Source organism: Cervus elaphus, chromosome 12, assembly GCF_910594005.1.
Source record: "Cervus elaphus chromosome 12, mCerEla1.1, whole genome shotgun sequence".
In the NCBI taxonomy this organism is placed as follows: domain Eukaryota; kingdom Metazoa; phylum Chordata; class Mammalia; order Artiodactyla; family Cervidae; genus Cervus; species Cervus elaphus.
The window spans coordinates 66822545-66841707 of NC_057826.1; the positions used below are offsets into that span (position 1 = coordinate 66822545).

The 19163-nt window shown below is 39.7% G+C and overlaps 1 protein-coding gene across 1 annotated transcript in view; it reads right to left on the reverse strand.

The window, feature by feature from the left end:
• SPRED1 (sprouty related EVH1 domain containing 1) overlaps positions 1 to 16665 on the reverse strand; it is a 111639-nt gene extending 94974 nt beyond the window's left edge. The window contains exon 1 of the mRNA XM_043919254.1: positions 15763 to 16665. Coding sequence (XP_043775189.1) covers positions 15763 to 15794 — 32 coding nt within the window. The 5' untranslated portion in view covers positions 15795 to 16665. The remainder of the gene's footprint in view (positions 1 to 15762) is intronic.
• Positions 16666 to 19163: the final 2498 nt, after the last annotated feature.

Sequence of the window (19163 nt, forward strand, 5' to 3'; positions counted from 1 at the left end):
AAAGAGAAGGTGAACCCATAAACAGCCATTTGGAAAGCTAAGATATCACAACAGTTCGGAGGCTGGCCGCTGAAGCCTGACCTAACGAAGTTTGAATCCTATCATTTACTAATAGGTTAGTCCTCTCATGCCTCAGTTTCCTCATCTATAAAACAGATGTAACAGTACCCAATAGGATGGATGTGGGAATTTAAAAATTTATTAATCATTTAAGCATTTAGAACACTGTCTGCCACACAGTAAGCAAAAAACATGTTAGCAAATATCATCTGTTACAAAAATTCAGTTTTTATACCCATTCTCTCACACTGCCAGTAGGAGTACAAACTGGAACTACATGGGGACAGTTTTGTATTACCTTGTAAACTTGAAAATTTACAACATAACTTAAATCCAACTATTTTAACCCTAAATACATTAAAGAGAACCTTTAGCATATATGCATTAGAATATTGCAAAAATGTTCACAGTGGTAACACTTGTGATAGCAAATACCTAAAAATAACTCAAATATTCTTAGACAACAGACTGTCTATATTGTGGTAATGTAACACAATGGAGTATTATATGGCAGGGCAAATGAATTAAAAACTATAACAAAAAGAATGGAGACATCTTAATACATTACTGAGCATAAAAAAATCAGTTCAGGAGTTGATATATACATAAGTATATTTCTGTTGTTGTTGTTCAGTCGTATGGATTGTAGCTGTCAGGCTCCTCTGTCCATGGGATTTTCCAGGCAAGAAAACTGGAGTGCATTGCCATTTCCTTCCAGATCTTCTCAATCCAGGGACCGAACCTGTCTCCTGCATTGGCAGGCAGATTCTTTACCACTGAGCCACCAGGGAAGCCCATATTCCCTTTATAGATTTCAAAAATAACGAGACACTGTTAGGTGTACATATATATGATAAAGGTTTTTTTTAACAGGAGGTAAAGGAAATCAACCCTGAATGTTCATTGGAAGGACTGTTGCTAAAGCTCAAACTCCAATACTTTGGCCAATACTTGATGTGAAGAGCTGACTCACTGGAAAAGACCCTGATTCTGGGAAGGATTAAAGGCAAAAGGAGAAGCAGGTGGCAGAAGATGAGATAGATAGCATTGCCGACTCAATGGACATGAATGTGGGCAAACTCCTGGATATAGTGAATACAGAGAAGCCTGGCATGCTACAGTCTGTGGGATGGCAAAGTCGACCCCATGGACAACTTAGTGACTGAACAACAGCAACCAAATGATAAATACACAACAGGGGATAAAGTAACCTCTAGGAAGAGGTCAAAGGAACATAACAGCAGTATGTTAGGTAGATTTTAGTTATCATCAATGTCCCGATTCTTGGATTATACTGAGTGAATACTTGTCAAGTAAATAAAAAAGTAAAAATAATAGACTACAGAGGTCCATACATAGACCAATGATGACAGTATGAATTAAGATAATCATTAGTCTAATTCTGTGCACCAAAGGTTTTTAAAAAAAGAATTGAGAGTTAATCATAATCTGCTTTGGAATGAAAGGTCAAATGAGATAATTCATGTTTGACATACAGCAAAATACTTAATACACTTCAGCTATTAATATTATCCAAAATGGAACAATGTATCAGGATAAAATTCATATGATGCATAGAATAAATCTTAGAATAAAATCCTATGATTTATAGAATAAAACACATTTCAAGATTTAAAATCTCTTCTCACATTAAACTAACCTCTTTCCCGTTTCCTAAAGTGGAAACCAAATCTAAAAAAGACAGAAGCAGGCATGCTACAGTCCACAGGGGTCACAAAGAGTTGGACACAACTTAGCAGCTGAACAACAACAAATAATCTTTAACTTACTATACTCTTTATATGTACCGATACCATTTAGTTCCCCAAACAGGCCCAGACACTTCAATTCTAATTCTTAGGCTTTCCTCTTCTTCCTAAAGTCTTCTAAAACCTTCCCTTTTTCTGCCTTCTCTGCTTACCTCTATTTTTTTTTCTCGATCATCTAAAAAACACTTCTTTCCCTCATTGGTAAATCAAAACTCATACATACATAAATCCACTTTTATATAATTTTCATGCAAAAAGTAATTTGTGGGTAAGAAAAGAGTACTGACTTCATAAGCACAGATGCTCAGACACTAAAAGACTTGCTCTAAATGGCAAAACTGAGACTAGAATCTGAGTTTCTTTTCTTTTCTATATAGATTTCCAGATTTCATAATGTGCCAATCGGCATAATTCTGTTCTTTCTGATACAGGTAACTATCTATATAAATCATATGATCTATGTGACATTTTTAGAGAAACAAATCTTAAACTTAAAATCCTTTCTATATATTTTTTGCCTTTATAAAACTTTTTAAAGTGAAAGAAAGTGAAAGTGAAGTCGCTCAGTCGTGTCTGACTCTTTGCGACCCGGTGGACTGTAGCCTACCAGGCTCCTCCGTCCACGGGATTCTCCAGGCAAGAGTACTGGAGTGGGTTACCATTTCCTTCTCCAGGGGATCTTCCCAACCCAGGGATCAAATCCGGATCTCCCGCATTGGAGGCGGACGCTTTAACCTCTGAGCCATTTAACATGAGTGCAAAGAAGAAAACTTCTTCTATGGGTAATTTCCTGCTACGTTCCAAGTTTCCTACAATGTGATTGCATTCTCTTTGTACTTCAAAAAGTTTCTATTAATCTTTGCTGTATTTTTACGTTCTTACTTTTTGTTTGAAAATGGCAGCTGCTGTAATTACAGTGCACAATCATGACTTGCCCTTGAGGAACACCCTAATGTACCCTAAATACTGCCTCTAACCATAGTACACTTCCTCCCAGAAATGTGCCACACAAGTTAGAGGCATATAATGCCATAGGATATAAATACACAAAGACTTCACAGTTAAAAGTTTTCCTTTTTTCCTAATATAAATGATTAAAAACATTTCATTTCATATTGAAAACACAACTCAATTATTGACTAAAATGCAATATTCTTAATATCTTTGAAATTGTTTATCAGATTTCAAAATAATTATATACTTTTTACAAGCTGCTTTGGGATACATTCCTAAATTCAGGAATGATAAATTCGGGGCACTTCAGTTAAAGAAATCTGAGATGCAATGATGTAACACTTATTATCTATAACCTAGCTTTAGTGATTCAAACCTCAATTCCCCTACAATGCCTCACAACTCAACCCTGAAATGTACTGCCCTGAGAATCCTATACCTTTTCATATTATCTATTTTCATGAAATAATAAGCTGAACACAAATGTAAATCTTTAGTACCAATAAGAGAACACATCCTTAAAGGACAATATTCCATAAATTGCACTGTAGTTCAGAACCTGGAACTTTTAACTACAAGTGTCTTAAGCAGCATTATTTTTACACAGAATAGATAAAATATTCTATAATTCTAATCTATAGAATACAGAAATCAGCTTGTGTCATAAGTAAGTCCAAGTTGTTTTATAGAAGGTTTTGTATGTGTGTGTATGAATGCATGTATGTATGTATGCACACTTTGTTAAAAAGTATAAAGTATTTGTTACTGTTACAGTCAAGAGTTTAAAAGCTATTGTTTTAGGGCATGGGCCTTGGAGTCTTCACCAGCTATTCAACTTTCCTAAGTCCCAGTTTTCTCACCTTTGTAACTGCAGGTAATAATAGCAATAACATTTCAAGTAGCTGTTATCAAGACTAAATCTATCAAATGATTTTAAGACAATACTGGTAGTCATTCAAACATTAGCTGTCACTTAATTACATATTGGGAGCTATGTAAAAAACCCACAAGGTACTAAAGAATAAAAATGAAATCTAAGAAATATGAGAATGCATTTATAAATAATCCACGACAGGCAAAAAATACAATTGTTTGGAAGCAACACTTCATAATTAGAATTTTTTTAAAGGCCACTTATGTTCTTGGACATTAAGTATTTCACTCCCGTAAATGCATCCTAAGAAATTAATTGAACAGAAAAAAAACAAATGTATGCAAAAAAGATGCTCATTACAATTTTATTGATAAGCCAAGAGCTGGGTACCAAAATATTCACTAACAAGAAAATACCTATGTAAACTTATGGTACAACTTGATGAACTATTATAAATGCTAAAATAATGATTACTAAAAAAGCCATGTATAAGTATAGAAATTAAGTATATTTGATGAAAATAAATAATATTCATATATACACTATTAAAACAAATAAAAACATATTTGTATGGGACTAGAAGCAACTGAAAACTATGCTGACTTTTGATTTTGTTTTTTTCCTTGTCCTCCCCAAAACAAAGTCAGTGTCTTAGTCCATCAGCTTGCAATAACAAAATACAACAGAATGGAGGCAGGTAGCTAACAGAAATTTATTTTTCACAACTCGGGAGGCTGAGAAGTTCAAGATCGAGATGCCAGCATGGTTGGATAAAGGCCTTCTTCCTGGTTCACAGCTAGGGACTTTTCACATGGTGCAAGGGACTCTGTGGAACCTCCATCCTCATGATTTAGGCACCCTCTAAAGGCCCCACACCATTATACCATTGTCTCTGGGGGTTAGGAATTCAACATACAAGTTTGGTGGGGACATTCAGACGTCAGAAGTCAGTTAAAAGGATTCAACTCAGTTTTCTTCCTACTAAAGACCTAGTTGAAATAGTGTAAAATGCAAAAATGACTAGACATTAGCCAGTAATTATTTAAGTCAAACTATTTTTGTATGATGTATGCTGGGACCGAGTACACAGTATAGATTCAGACTCAACAGGACCTATATAACTTAAAACTCAACATTCAAAACACTAAGATCATGGCGAAGAGATGGGGGGGGCGGGAATCAAAAAACAGGGACAGGCTTTATTTTCTTGGGCTCCAAAATCATTGCAGATGGTGACTACAATCATGAAATTAAAAGACAACTGCTCCTTGAAATAAAAGCTATGACCAACCTAGGCAGCATATTAAAAAGCAGAGACATACTTTGCCAACAAAGGTCCATCGAGTCAAAGCTATGGTTTTTCCAGAGGTCATGTATGGATATGATTGGACCATAAAGAAAGCTGAGCGCTGAAGAATTGATGCTTTTGAACTGTGGTGTTGGAGAAAACTCTTCAGAATCCTTTGGACTGCAAGGAGATCAAACCAGTCAATCCTGAAGGAAATCAGTCCTGAATATTCTTTGGAAGGACTGATGCTGAAGCTGAAACTCCGATACTTTGGCCACCTGATGCAAAGAACTGACTCATTAGAAAAGACCCTGATATTGGGAAAGACTGAAGGCAGGAGGAGAAGGGGATGACAGAGGATGAGATGGTTGGATGGCATCATCGACTCGACAGACAAGAATTTGAGCAAGCTCCAGGAGCTGGTGATGGGCAGGGAAGCCTGGTGTGCTACAGTCCATGAGGTCACGAAGAGTTGGACATGACTGAGCTGAACTGATAAAACTTAGAAGCTAAGTTTGCTCTCTCCAGAAGTATCAAGATGAGGAAAAACTGCAAAGGAAAACTCATATGATTAAAGAGAGGCCAGCCTGTCCACTCATTCATCTACTTCTCTCCCCTTCTTTTTTGAAAAAATTATAATACAGAGTTGAAAAAATATCTTAATTTGATAGACTACTTACTAAAGTTACTTGTTGTATTTTTTTAACTCTTACTGAGTTGATTAAGTTTTTTGGATCAAATAAAATAACTCTCAAGAGAAAAAGCATACACATTTTTCATCATATTTTTAAGCTCCTAATTTATGTTCATTTAGGACTTTGATTCACAGATAACTTCAAACTCATTCCTAAACCAAGTTTTAGTAATTACATACCTAAGGCTATTATTTTTTAAATAACAAATGACACAGTATCAGAATAATAATGTTAAACATCAGGTTAAATCAAAATATAAACAAATTTTTGCTTTAGTTGTTGATGATTATAAAATGAACTAAACCTAAGCTTACAGACCTTTAGCTGTCCAAATCAAAGTCAGCAGTAAACCACAGCAATAAACTTCTACCTAGATCTAGCTCATGTCACCTATTATGAGTTCCTAGTTGATTACACAGGCAAAAAATTAAAAATCTAAATCTTTAATAACCTGAAAAAAATACTCCTCCTCCCATCTCCCATGAAAGTAGTTTCTTTCCCCCTCCATATAATTTGAAAGTTCCTTCATTCAACTCTGCAAATGATGGCTTTTTCCCACTGAAATTAGCTAATTTTGATGAAAGTGAAAGCTTTTCAGTCATATCCAACTCTTCATGACCACACGGGACTATAGTCCATGGAATTCTCCAGTTCAGAGTACTGGAGAGGGTAGTCTTTCTCTTCTCCAGGGGATCTTCCCAACCCAGGGATCGAACCCAGGTCTCCCACATTTCAGGCCATGTTCTTTACCAGCTGAGCCACAAGGGCCGAAGGATACTGGAGTGGGTAGCCTATCCCTTCTCCAGTGGATCTTCCCGACCCAGGAATCAAACCCAGGTCTCCTACACTGCAGGCAGATTCTTTACCAACTAAGCTATCAAGGAAGCCAATTGTGATGGAGAGATATCAAACCTACTTATATGTATTTCCAAAATGTGCTCAGATACTAAAATTGTTTTAAAAAATATACACAATAGAGATTTATATTATTTTTTGCATGTTGGAATGTTTAAATTTTAAGTTTTTCTGAAAAGCAGCTTTTTAACATTTAAACTCAAATACAATTTTTCCATCAGGTCCATAATCCTTTTCAAAAAGTAACCCTACCTTCAGGCTAAATGAAAATGTGTACTGATTTCATGAACATAGTACCTTTCTTCTCAAGAACTGAAAGTTCTTTTTAATATTCTCTTATCTCTAATCAAAAAATGTTATGGAGGGAGGAGGGAAGGTTATGTTTTATCTTTTAACATCCCTCTGAAGTAGGGACATGTTATCCTGGTTTTACAGATGGAAAATCAAGCACAAAGGCAGGTTACATGATTTGCCAAAGTCTTAATGGGACAGTCAGGAGTAACCACAGGATTGTGTTAATTATGAATACCAAGTCAATTATAGAAATTTAGTGAATTTTGTTTCAAAAAAATCTTTCTAACCACATTAGGATTAAAGTATCCCCAAAATACAAAATGTTCTGTCAAAGACAATATAATTTATTTGGATAAAGCCCTACAGTATCAGTCAACATTTTGGTCAGTCTCAGAAAAATCTTTAACTTCATGGTAAGTTCCAACTCTGGGTAATTCACTCACATGTCTAAGCTTCTTTTCTATTTCCTAATTCCCAACACCATTATTACATGAGATCCTATCATTTCTAATACTCCCAACTCCTCTAGGATGAGCCCTTCCCTTTTCTTATCCTCTATGACACCCTCCTTTTCAATTTCCAATTCCAAAACCCTTACTCCTGTTTCTTAAAATTGCAGTGGCAGATGTCAATATTCATACTCCCATTTTAAGCAGCTCATCCCACACACTAATTAAATACAATGGCCCTGGCTCAGGATTCCTCTCCACCTCAACTTCTGATACCAACCCAGGAAACTGAACAGCCATACTGGTGAACTTTTAAAATATCCCAACAAATCCTGGTTCCTCTACTCCAACAACCTGTTTCTACTTTAATCTTCCATCATGTTACCACTCTGGAGTCTGTGTTCTTTGATCAAAATCTATCTTTTGATTTCCCTACTTGCGCTCTACCGGTTCTTTAACTTTATCAAAACTTACAGTCTCTCAAGACATTTATCACTTCTACTTGTCTACCTATCACTTCGAGCTTATTTTTTTTTCTTCAAAATCTAGTCTGGCCATGAAATATATGAGGTACTGCTGCTGCTAAGTCGCTTCAGTCGTGTCCGACTCTGTGTGACCCCATAGACGGCAGCCCACCAGGCTCCCCTGTCCCTGGGATTCTCCAGGCAAGAACACTGAAGTGGGTTGCCATTTCCTTCTCCAATGCGTGAAAGTGAAGTCGCTCAGCTGTGTCCAACTCATAGCGACCCCATGGACTTTGGCCCACCAGGCTTTTCCATCCATGGGATTTTCCAGGCAAGAGTACTGGAGTGGGGTGCCACTGCCTTCTCCGATATGAGGTACAGTGTGGTATAAATATAGTGCAATTTGAATTTCAGTTCTACCACTCACTCCCTTGCGTGGCTACAAGTAAGTTACTAAACCTCTTTTAAGTCTTGGTTATCTCAATTGTAAACTATGGATAATACTTAGTTCACATGGTCATTAGAAGGATTAAATCTAGCACAGTATCTGACCCAAGCAATAAAACAGTTTGCAAGACTCCTCTTTCCTGGGCCGGGCTCTCCCAATTAACCACCTTTCCTTATTTTTTGTTTTCCTCCTCTCCATTATCAACATCACCTCATTCAATAAATAATCTCAACTCCAAACTTCCCCCTAAATTTATGTATTCTTACTTTTTGCTGTCTCCATTCATCACTTCCCATTTTGTCTAATTTCTCTCCTACCTCTCAAGACTTCTCTGTCTTTTATTGTCCCTTCTCCCTCTCCCTTAAAAACACTCCTGATTCTCACTATTCATTTTCTATTACTATTTAACATTATCCTTGGGCAATTTTTCACTGGCTTCAACTACAGGTATACTTTGCAGATATTGTAGTTCAGTTTCAGATTACTGAAATATCTTCTATGCTTGTTTTTCAGTCACCCCCCACCCCCCACCAAGCCTCTCTTCTTGGAACGCCCCTCCTCTTCCCATTGCCCTCATCTCTGGCTGACTCCTAAATACCATCTCTTTTCTGAAGGCCTCCTTCACACACAACTTCCACTCTGCAGTTCACCAAAGGTAAAATTGCTTTCTTCTTAAGCCTTGAAGACTTCATAACCAGAACACTCAGCACATTTCAGAGGGATCTAGTTTCCTTGCTGGATAGTGAAAGCAGTTATCAGGTTTTACTTATCTTTGTATCCATATATATAACTCAGCAACTAAAATTCTGAAATGCTTTTACATATTATTAAAGGGACAAACCCAGAACTGACCCCGAATTCCAATCTCAAAATATCAGTGTAATTCACAACAGAACAGTGAAAGTAGTTTGGTGATTTTATGCCAAAGTTAATCATTAACATTCTGACGTGGTAAAAGTTATAACTTTGAAAAAGTAGCATCAAAAAAGTCAAAGTTCACCAAATTCCATCTAAAGTTTGGTAATCCAACTACTGGATACTAAAACATTAACAAATACTGCTTATTTGTGAAAGTAATCTCTAACCAAGTGAAGAGACAAACAAAATGTGTCTAATCATAAGTATAGTATCATTATATACTACCAACAGACGATTAAATTCTGCATTCCAAGTCATAATGGCCTTTATCGAAACTATAATACCTGTTTCACAGATAACATTTAGAAATAAAACGATAAAACTGATATTAAAATATAATTTCCAATTACTCTTAAATTTAGAAATGCTTATTCTTCACACTCTAAATATAGAAAGAAAATGCCTTCCAAAGTAATTTTAAAATTTCATATGCTAGGTAATTTCTACTGTCCAATCCTACATTTACAAGCAACATGGATGATCTATTAAATGTGGATTTCCAAAGTACAAAGAAAGTCACTCAGGATTCTTGAACTAAAAGCAATCCTAAAAAGTTGATCAAATACAATACTCATTTTAATCAGAAAAAGTAAAATTCTAGAGCAGAAAAATAATATAAATCCATATTTATGAACATTTATATCATAAATCTATGAAGTATGGACATTCACTTCCATACTATAAGCAGAGACCAAATGACAATCCGGCATTTAAGATTGTATCATTTCTTTTCCTTATTCTTCAAATGTGACAAACTATATTGATTTTCTCATGTTGACATTCTTGCAATCTCACAATAAATCCAGTTTGACTGTGAGGCTTTGTTGTTTTTAGTTCACTGAATTGTGTTTAATTTGCTACTTTTTGAAAATTCTCTGCCAGTATCTCTCAGTATTTCCCCCATTATTTCTTCTTTTAGAACTGTTAGCTGCATCTTGGACTGGTTCATCTTATCATTCACATTTCTTAACCTTCCTATTTTGTATCTCTATCTTTGGGTTCAGTCTTTAGGACCTCAGTCATAGCAGGAAGATTTAACCTTTTGCGCCATGGACCTCTTTGGCAGTTCTAGCGAAGTCAATGGCCCCCTTTCTCAGAATATTAAAGACTTTAAACAAAATATGTAAGATTACAAAATAAATCAATTATATTGAAATAATTATCAAACTATTTTAAATTTTGGTGCTTGCTTCGGCAGCACATATACTAAAATATTTTTAATTTTGGTAGAGTAGTAATGTTCCTGTATTAACATATTAAAATACAAGCTCTACCAATGGCTTAATAACTGTAATAATTTCAAACTAGTGATGGTAGTAAGTGCTATTTCAAGATATCTGAAACAACTAAACAGGAAATGTACTGTATGGGGAAAAAATATGAGTCTATTGGTGTTATGCATTGAACTGAATCTCTCCAAAAAGATGTTAGCTCCTAACAGCAGTACCACAGAAAGTGACCTTATTTGGAAAGAAGGTCACCACAGATGTAATTAATTAAGAGACAGTCATAGTGGAGTTGAGTGGGCTCCTAATCCATTATGACTAGTGTCCTTATGAGAAGATGGCCATAAGACACATGCAGTACTTTGTTAGACCAGCCTTGTGAAGCTAACATAGTTGCTGTCACAAGTACCTCTAACCCTGCTATGGTTGCTGGTATTTTCAATTATGAATGCAGACACATTTCAGCTACAGATTCGTAAAAGCACTCTGAGTTCTAAGCCCTTATGTCTAAATCAATTACCACCTCAGTCTGAGATCCAGTACTCATTAACTATGTTTTAGCAAAAATAATGAACTATGTTTAAACAAAAATATACCAACAATTTTCTTTCCTTCCCATTACAAACCATTCTGCGTGCCACAAAAACAACACCTTATGGGTCTGTTAAGACTTTGGTTCTAGACTCGAAAATGAGATAACGCTATCACACAAAACTTGAAATAAACAGCAAATTAAACTTAAAAGAACAAAACAATTCATTATCTGAGTTAATTTCTTACACTGAATAAATGTGAAATTATCCTCTAGTGTTAGATTAACATTTGTGTGAATAACCAAATGAAAAGACTGACTTTTGACACGTCTAGGCCAGGAAGTAAAGCATGAGAGCTGGTATCTTAATATATTCCTCTTAAGACCTACCCCAAAAGCCTTTTATTCACTTATTCATCTAAAGACCATATTTATTGGGGGGGAAAAAAAAGTTTTCTATCTGTAATGAATATTATAATTATCAAAGACACACGGCTATTAATTTAAGCTCAAAATGAGGAAGCCTTTAGAGATTAGGAATGCACCAATGGTTTCCAAATGTATCTTGGTTCTTCAAAATTCATGCTTCTACTTCATCATCCTATGAGATCTACTGAAGTTTTTCATTTGCTTAAACATATCAAAATCAACAATCTAATCAAACTGACCAATTAAAAAATACATATATTACTATGTATTAAGTCTAAGACTTACAGTGTGTCTATCACTGTATTACTTTAGGATAATTTAGAACAAGAAGAGCTCATAATGATGATTAGTTCAAATTCCTTGATTTACAAGTTAGCAAACTGAGTACCCCAAAGGCTGTCACTTGCCCAGAATCAGAGAATAAATTAGGTACAGTTAGGACAGAAACTCAACTCCCAAATCCAAGTCCAACATTCTTTACATTATAGTCGCGTCTGACTCTTTGTGACCCCAAAGAGAGCAGCCCACCAGGCTCCTCCATTCATGGAATTCTCCAGGCAAGAATACTGAAGTGGGTTGCCATGCCTTTCTCCAGAGGATCTTTCCAACCCAGGGATGGAACCTGGGTCTCCCACATTGCAGGCAGATTCTTTACCATCTGAGCCACTAGGGAAGCCCCGCATAAAAGTTGGTGAGAGTTACATAAATTATTAGTAAATGCCTTTTATATGATCATCTTAATTCTCCTTATGTTTAAAAACAGTGCAGTTGCCCCACAACCAACTAACAAGTTTTCTGTTTTCTAAAAAATCAATTTTATTTTATTATCCAGACATTTAAAAAATAGGAATACAATCTCATTTCCACCTTCAAAGTGGGCAAAAATTTTTTTTCAAAGAGAAAAAGGCATAAGCACTCTCACACCTGAGTCTTCTTTTCTAGAGAGCAATTTAGCAGAAAGAGTAAGACAACTTAAAATTTGTGTATTTTATTCAATCTCTAGACTATTTCAAGGAGAAAAAGATTTGGATGAAGACACAACTTAGGATCAAACGCATCACTGTTCAGAAATAACAGAAAAATAGTAGATCAATTAAAATATGTTATACACTGAACACAATGCAGGTGTTAAGAATTATGTTTTAGGAAATATTTAATGATACCAGAAAATATTCACATATATTAAGGTATGACAGTACCCTACTATGCAACTCTGCTAAAACTTCATGTGTATATATAAATTACATAATACATGTGTAAAGCATTTATCACAGATTTTTACTCTTGGCACATAGTAAAAATCAGATAAATGAACATGATTCATTATCAACATCACAGAGAAGGGAGAGTTTGACTACATATCAAATGTTTAAATACTGTTATGTGAATGGTAGAAATGCAAATACATTACTTATTCACTTTAAAGACCAGTTTGTGCATCATTTGAAATAAACTATCACTCTTGCATGGAGGGTTTTGTTTTTTTGTTGTTTTTAATAACACTTTTAACGCACTTACAGTTCCTACTGAAGGCTGGGGAAGAAAAGCAGACTTTCACCAACCCTCCCCAAGTCTGGCATTGTATAAGACGAAGTGTTACAGACTTACAGAATTACTTACTTAGTTTAAATATATTACTTAATTAAATATATACCCACAATCAACCTCTGAGAACTATTTCTCTCTCTACACATAACTCTAATTTCAAATAAGCATGTACTAGAGGGTTTCAAAATGAGGCCTCTAAAAGCCTTACTTGATTTTACCACAATGGCTATCTAGAAAAGGTTAATGGTTTTCTAAGACTGGTAATTTGCACTCTTTTTAAAAGTCAAAATCACGTGAAAAACATACAAGTGTTAAGAACAGTCTCTAATTACCTATTGATTATGGATTTTAAAAAAAGAGAGAAAAGAAAAAGGAAAAAATACACATAAGGCTCCAATAAAAGCCATATATTAGGGCAGTTTTAAACTATGCTAAGGCTTTAAGGACATCTACCATAACATTTGTTTCTTCCTAATACATGTAATTATAATTAAGGAATTTCCATTTGAAAACATTATATATTAAAGAGCAGATACCTAAATTATCAGGATAATGTCTACATTCCAAAAAAGTTCACTCTTTCTGGTTTACCTATTGCACAAACAATGCAGGCTCTAATAAAACTGATTATCAGATGAACACATCACTTTCTAAACAAAAAAATAAAAGTAAAACCCACAAGAGTTTGTCCCCACGAAGAGTTAACATCTCATGGCAAAAATTGTATGTTAAAACATATTATTCTCGACCTATCAAAATTAACATAACAAAGCCCCTATCAGGAAAAAATTTAACAACAAACCAGGATAAATTAGTGAAAACAGAATTCTGAAGTCTGAGTGAGATAATTTCCAAATTGTCCCATACTAAGTACATTAATTATTTTAAAGGCAATTTTATCATTAATAAATATTGTCATTAGGTGCTTCAAATATCAAAATGTTTGAGATTAAACCACCGGGAATATTTATTCATTTTTAGTGTAAAAAATTATCATTCACTGAATAATCACAACAAAAAACTTGTACTCTCAATTTGTCCATGGTAAGTATTACAAGAGTCCACTTAAAAACTGTATTTTACACGTGTGTCAATTCACATTTCCATATTAGCGTTTCTATTAGCTGCATCCATAAAAGGAGGTATTCAATATTTTACTTTAAATATGGTAATTAGTCCTCTCCCATCCCCAAAATAGAACCTGACATTTTGATCCAGGCTACTTTCTTAAAAGAAGGTTATCAGCAAAAAGTACCGTCATTCTGTTCACGGGTTTTAGCAGTTTTTCTCCTAACTAAGCGTTATCTGAGATACGTCTTGATCTCTCTCAAACTAGGTCTAATCTGCGGAAGGCTGTGAGACAGTGTACAGCACTGTGAATGGCCAGCCAGGTATTTTATGAATGGAGGCGATCACGTGATCCCAGAACCTCCCCGAACTGATATTTCCCACATAACTGTGTCAACATTCTGAGAACAGGGGTAGTTGTTTGTGTGGGCGTATATTTTTGAATTTAACCTATAACTTCGATTGCTCCTTACTTTCTGACCTCAAAACTTTACATGAAGACTGGCAGTTGAGCTTCGAATTTCTTCCTGGGAAATCCTTTCAAGATGTCCAAGGTGATGGATGTTTAATTATTTTTTTATGAATGAAAAGTGTGCTATGCAAATGAGGGCGATTCACAAAAAGAGAGAGAACATGGCGGCCACTTCTGCTTCTAGACTGCACTGACACTGCAGCAATCCACCTTCTCCCACACCCCGCTCGTCAGAGGAGCGTGTCGTGGGGCGGGGGGTGGGGGTGGAGGGTGGACGCTGCCCGGCATTTCTCAAGCTATTTTATGTTAAACAAGCCTAGGCTTTGGACTTTAAAGCTCTCAGAAAGGTGTGACTCGAGGAATGCTCTTTACTTAAAGGAATGCGTCCTAGGACTAGTCCTAACTCACTTAACTCTTTCCAACCCTCCGAAGATAAACAAAACTTGGAATTTAATAACAAGAAAACGGACACTAATATTCGCATGGAATTAAGTTCCGTCTCAACAGAAAACTGTTGCAGCCTCATTATTCCTCCAGGCAGCCGTTATGTTACAGCAAAATATTTAATAGGCAAAGTATTTTGCTTGGAAAACATAAGGACAGCCCAAATAAACAAAAACTTAAGCCGAGATGCTCTACAAGTTAATGAATGAAGTCATCAACATGTTCAGCAATGTAAACACTGTTAAATCGACGTGAACGGTGTGTTTCAATGTAGCTGAAAGATAAAATTTAGCTTTCAAAATTTTCCTATGCTCCTCATAAAGATAAGTCCAGCGTTCGCAAAGCAAAATAGAATAGTTCAACATCGCCCACACTCCAGGTGTCCCCAACGCTACAGAAATTATAAAAATGCTTCCCTAGCTCCATTTTTTACAAAAATTTTACAGGTCACAAGTTTAAAAAGGGTGAGGGGCGGGGGGAGGCTTAATCGGTATTTAAGAAACACTGACTCATCGAATTAAGATTCAAGTGCAGTTTGATGCAGGAGGTGCTCCCACACATTAGTTTCCAAGTAAAACAGCTATAAAGGAGGCAAAATGGATATTTAAGGTGTATTGATTGGTGTGCTAAAGTGAAAAAGGACAGGCCAGAGGTCTTCCAGGCACTGGGTGGGATAATTGCTACCCCTCCTCCATCCATCCATATTATTCCTTCTCATGGACAAACAATTGCCATCCCAGCCCAAATTCAATACCTTCTCCCACAAGAAAGCCAACTAAATGCTGGGGGTGGGGGTCCGGGGGTCCTGCCATTAAATAAAATGGCTAAAGAAATCAAATGTTTTCTCCAGAACAAGATGCACGCAAACTCTCCACGGTTGCAAGCACCCAACTCCCCGAGGAGGTCTGGAGAGGTGTCGAGGAAAAATGGGGGGGGGGGGGGGTGGTTAGTAATCAAGATCAGTGAGGTGCTTACTCGTTGTCAGAAGTCGCCGTCTCCTCGCTCATCTTTCCCTCACCGCGATCCGATCTGGAGATGGAGGAGCAACAGCAGGCAGAGGAGCAGCAGCAGCACTGAGGGGCAGGAGGCAGCGGCGGCCGGGGGGGCGCGGGGGCAGCGGCTCAGGGGCCTCACCATGGTGGATGCCTCACCCGGAACGGTGCCCCCCCAGCCGGGAACCCCGGCCACCCCCGCAGGGGGGTGGCGGCGACAACCTCCACCGTGGCGACCCCAGCCTCTTCCCCCGCCTCAGCGTCCAGCCAAAGGATCCGAGGAGGCCGGGGAGGGTGGGAGCCAAGCAAAAAAGGAAGGGGGGGCTGCGAAGGTTGACTGGAGACCGGCTCCTCCGGCCACTGGTGGAGCGCGGCGGGGTCCGGCCAGCAAGGAGCAGGCAGGCGGGCTGAGAACCCAGGAGCAGAGGCGGCGCTTCCCTCAGGGATGCGGCGAGGAGGAAGCAAGGATCCGCTTGGTGGGGGCCGGCGGGGGGGTGCCGAGCCCAGGCTCCGGGCGGCGGCGACGCGGTCCTGCCGGAGCCCACCCCACCATCTCCCGCCTCGCCGCCGGCTGCCCGCTCAGCCCCGGGCGGCGACCGGGCCGGTCCTTCCGGACGAGCAGAAGCGGGCGAGGGGCCTCACGGCGGCGGATTCCTCCAGACACGCTCCGGCCAGGACGACTCCAGAAGGGGGAGGAGGGGGCGGCGGGGCGCGTGTGAGGCAGGGGCGGGCGAACGTATCGTCTTCACCCGGGTCGGAGAAGAGCAGCACGCTCGAGGGGCAGGGTCCCGAGAAGAGGCGGGAGAGCGAGGAGACCGGCCGCGGGTCCCCCACCAGACGGTGCCCACCAGCAGCTCCGCGGGCCAGCTCCTCACGCTCGCCAGAGGGGAGCCGCGAGGGGGGCGGCGGAAGCGCTCACGCCGCCCGCTCCTTCCGCCGCCGCCGCTGCCCGAACCGGGGGCGCCCGCGGGAGAAGGAGGCGAAGTAGTCCCTGGCGATTTCTGCAGGCCGCCGGCTTCCCGGAGGGCCAGAGCGGGTACGGGGCGGGGTTGCCGCGCGGAGTGCCCGGCCTGAGAGGGTGTGTAGGTAGGAGGACGAAAAGCTGCGACCTCCGGGCGAATCACTGCAACTCGAAGTCGTGTGCAGCATAGCAAGTTTCAGGAAAGTAGTTCCCTCCTCCCTTCATTTCCCAAATCGTTGTCGAGCCTCCGAGCGGGGAGAGGAGGAGGGAGGCGGAGGGATACGCAGGCACCGTGCTCGTGTGCGTGCGCGCGCTCCAAACTCTTGGCACGCCGCGAAAGGGGGCGGGGGTGGGAGCTGCACGGGGAGCCGCTCCGGAGGTTGCATTGTTGCGGCGCGCTGCTCCCCGTCACTTGCTTTCAAATATCCTGGTGGTTTGAACAGAAAAGCTAGAGTGACAGTGTGCTCCAGGAGGAAACTGGAGGCCGCTCTCTTCTGCTATGCGTTTGTGTGTGTGTGTGTGTTTTCCTTGCAAAGAATGGAACTGGCAGGAGTTCATCTTTAGTTGGTGGGGGTTGGAGAGAGGGACTGTACAAAGAGAGCTCCGCCTGCTGTCCCTCTGGTTGCACTGCTGCAGTCTCCGAGCTGCATGCCCGGAGTGTGTGTGCATGAGAGAGAGACAGCGAGAAGAGAAAGAGTTTTAATATCTTGGATTCTTACTGCGCAAGGGGTATGCTGCGCGGGGCATTCATCTCTGAAAGCTAGACTGGTTGTTAATGGAGAACGACTCCCATTGAAGCCCTGGGTAGGCGTGTTACAAGAATCTGGCGCAGCCAGAAGCACAGGAAATAACTCCCGCTGCGAGTGAGGTTGCATAACTATAGCGCAGAAGATGCCTCTGTGGCACGCACGAACTGCTCGAAACGGAGGCGGAACGATTATTCAATAGGCAGCTGTCACGTTTGCATTGTTAGAGGACAGTGTGTGCATTCAGTTCAAAAGGTTTTTGCACAGAAACCTGCTGGGGTTGCGGGCTGGAGTCGAGGTCTGCGGGACCGGAGGACTCCGAGTTCCTGTCTCTGCAAATTCTATTATCCCTTCTCTACCTAGAAAGCCAGCCTATACATGATCTGGCCTGGGGGACTGAGTCCCAAGTTTCTGACGCATCTCCCTAGGTATTAGCTCAGCTCTGAATGCAGTGCTTGTCTGTCATTCTTAGGTTTGTGCAACCTGAGAACGAAGGTCGTTGCTCCTGCCACCTTGAAGGGTAGGACAGTTCCTGAGGAAGAAGAAAGTGGGAGAACTCCTCAACAAACCAGCACTGCTCGTGCTGTCTCCAGAAAGTGTCACGGTCGCTGTTCTCAGGAGCCCCACACTAGCCTACTAACAGTGTTTTGGAGGTTGTCATTTTAGTGACAAAGTCGTGTCCAACTCTTTGCGCCCCCATGGGCTGTAATCCACCAGACTCCTCTGGCCATGGGATTTCCCAGGCAAGAATACTGGAGTGGGTTGCCATTTCCTTCTCCAGAGGAACTTCGTGACTCAGGGATGGAATCCCAATCTCCTGTCGTGGCAGGCGGGCGCTTTACTGCTGCACCACCAGGGAAGCCTGTTTGGACATAGTAGGTGTTTAATAAACGTTTGGGGAATAAAGGAGTTTAGTCAGTCTGCCCAGAAAACTACCCTATTGATTTCTAAGGTTTCTTTATGTAACTCTTGCTTCCAGCCTCAAAGCAGAATTGTCCTTTCTCAGAGCGAGGAAGGGGCTGTGTTGATTACAGGGGGAAATAAGGAGATCCTGCAGAGTCAGAGGTTACCTCCCTTACCTCTGAACCTGCATTTTTGGTCTTGTTTCTGCAAGGAACTTGTAACTGTGGGTATTGGTACTACCTCGCTCTCCTTCCAGCGCTACTGCTCACCACTTTGGCAGCTCCGATTTGAATCAAGTCCCATCAGTTTTAATTTGTGTTCTAGACAGTTTGTGTTCCAGGCAAGTTCCTTAAACTTTGTGCCTGTGTCAATCCGGCTAATAGTACCTAACTCTTAGAGTAGCTGTACCGATTAATGAGGTGATAATACACAGAAAGCACTTAGAACAGACCAGGAACTCAGTAAGTTTCACTCTTACCATGATCTTGTAAAACAAAGATAATAATAAACTCCATGACAAGGTGGTAGCAGTTCCTCTGAAAGTTCAATGTAAAGTGTTCAGTAGCCAGTTGATTCCTTTAACAGAAAACCATAGGTTTTCTTCCATGTACCACGCTTGCTAGACACATGACCTGGTCCCTAATAAGCCATCAATAAATCATAGCTCTTGGGGTTATTATGGGTGAGTACAAGAAAAGTTGGATCACTTGCAAAGGCCCCCTTTTCTTTTGAAGAAGATTTGTATCTGTTTGAGGTTCAGGTGCATCAGGCAAT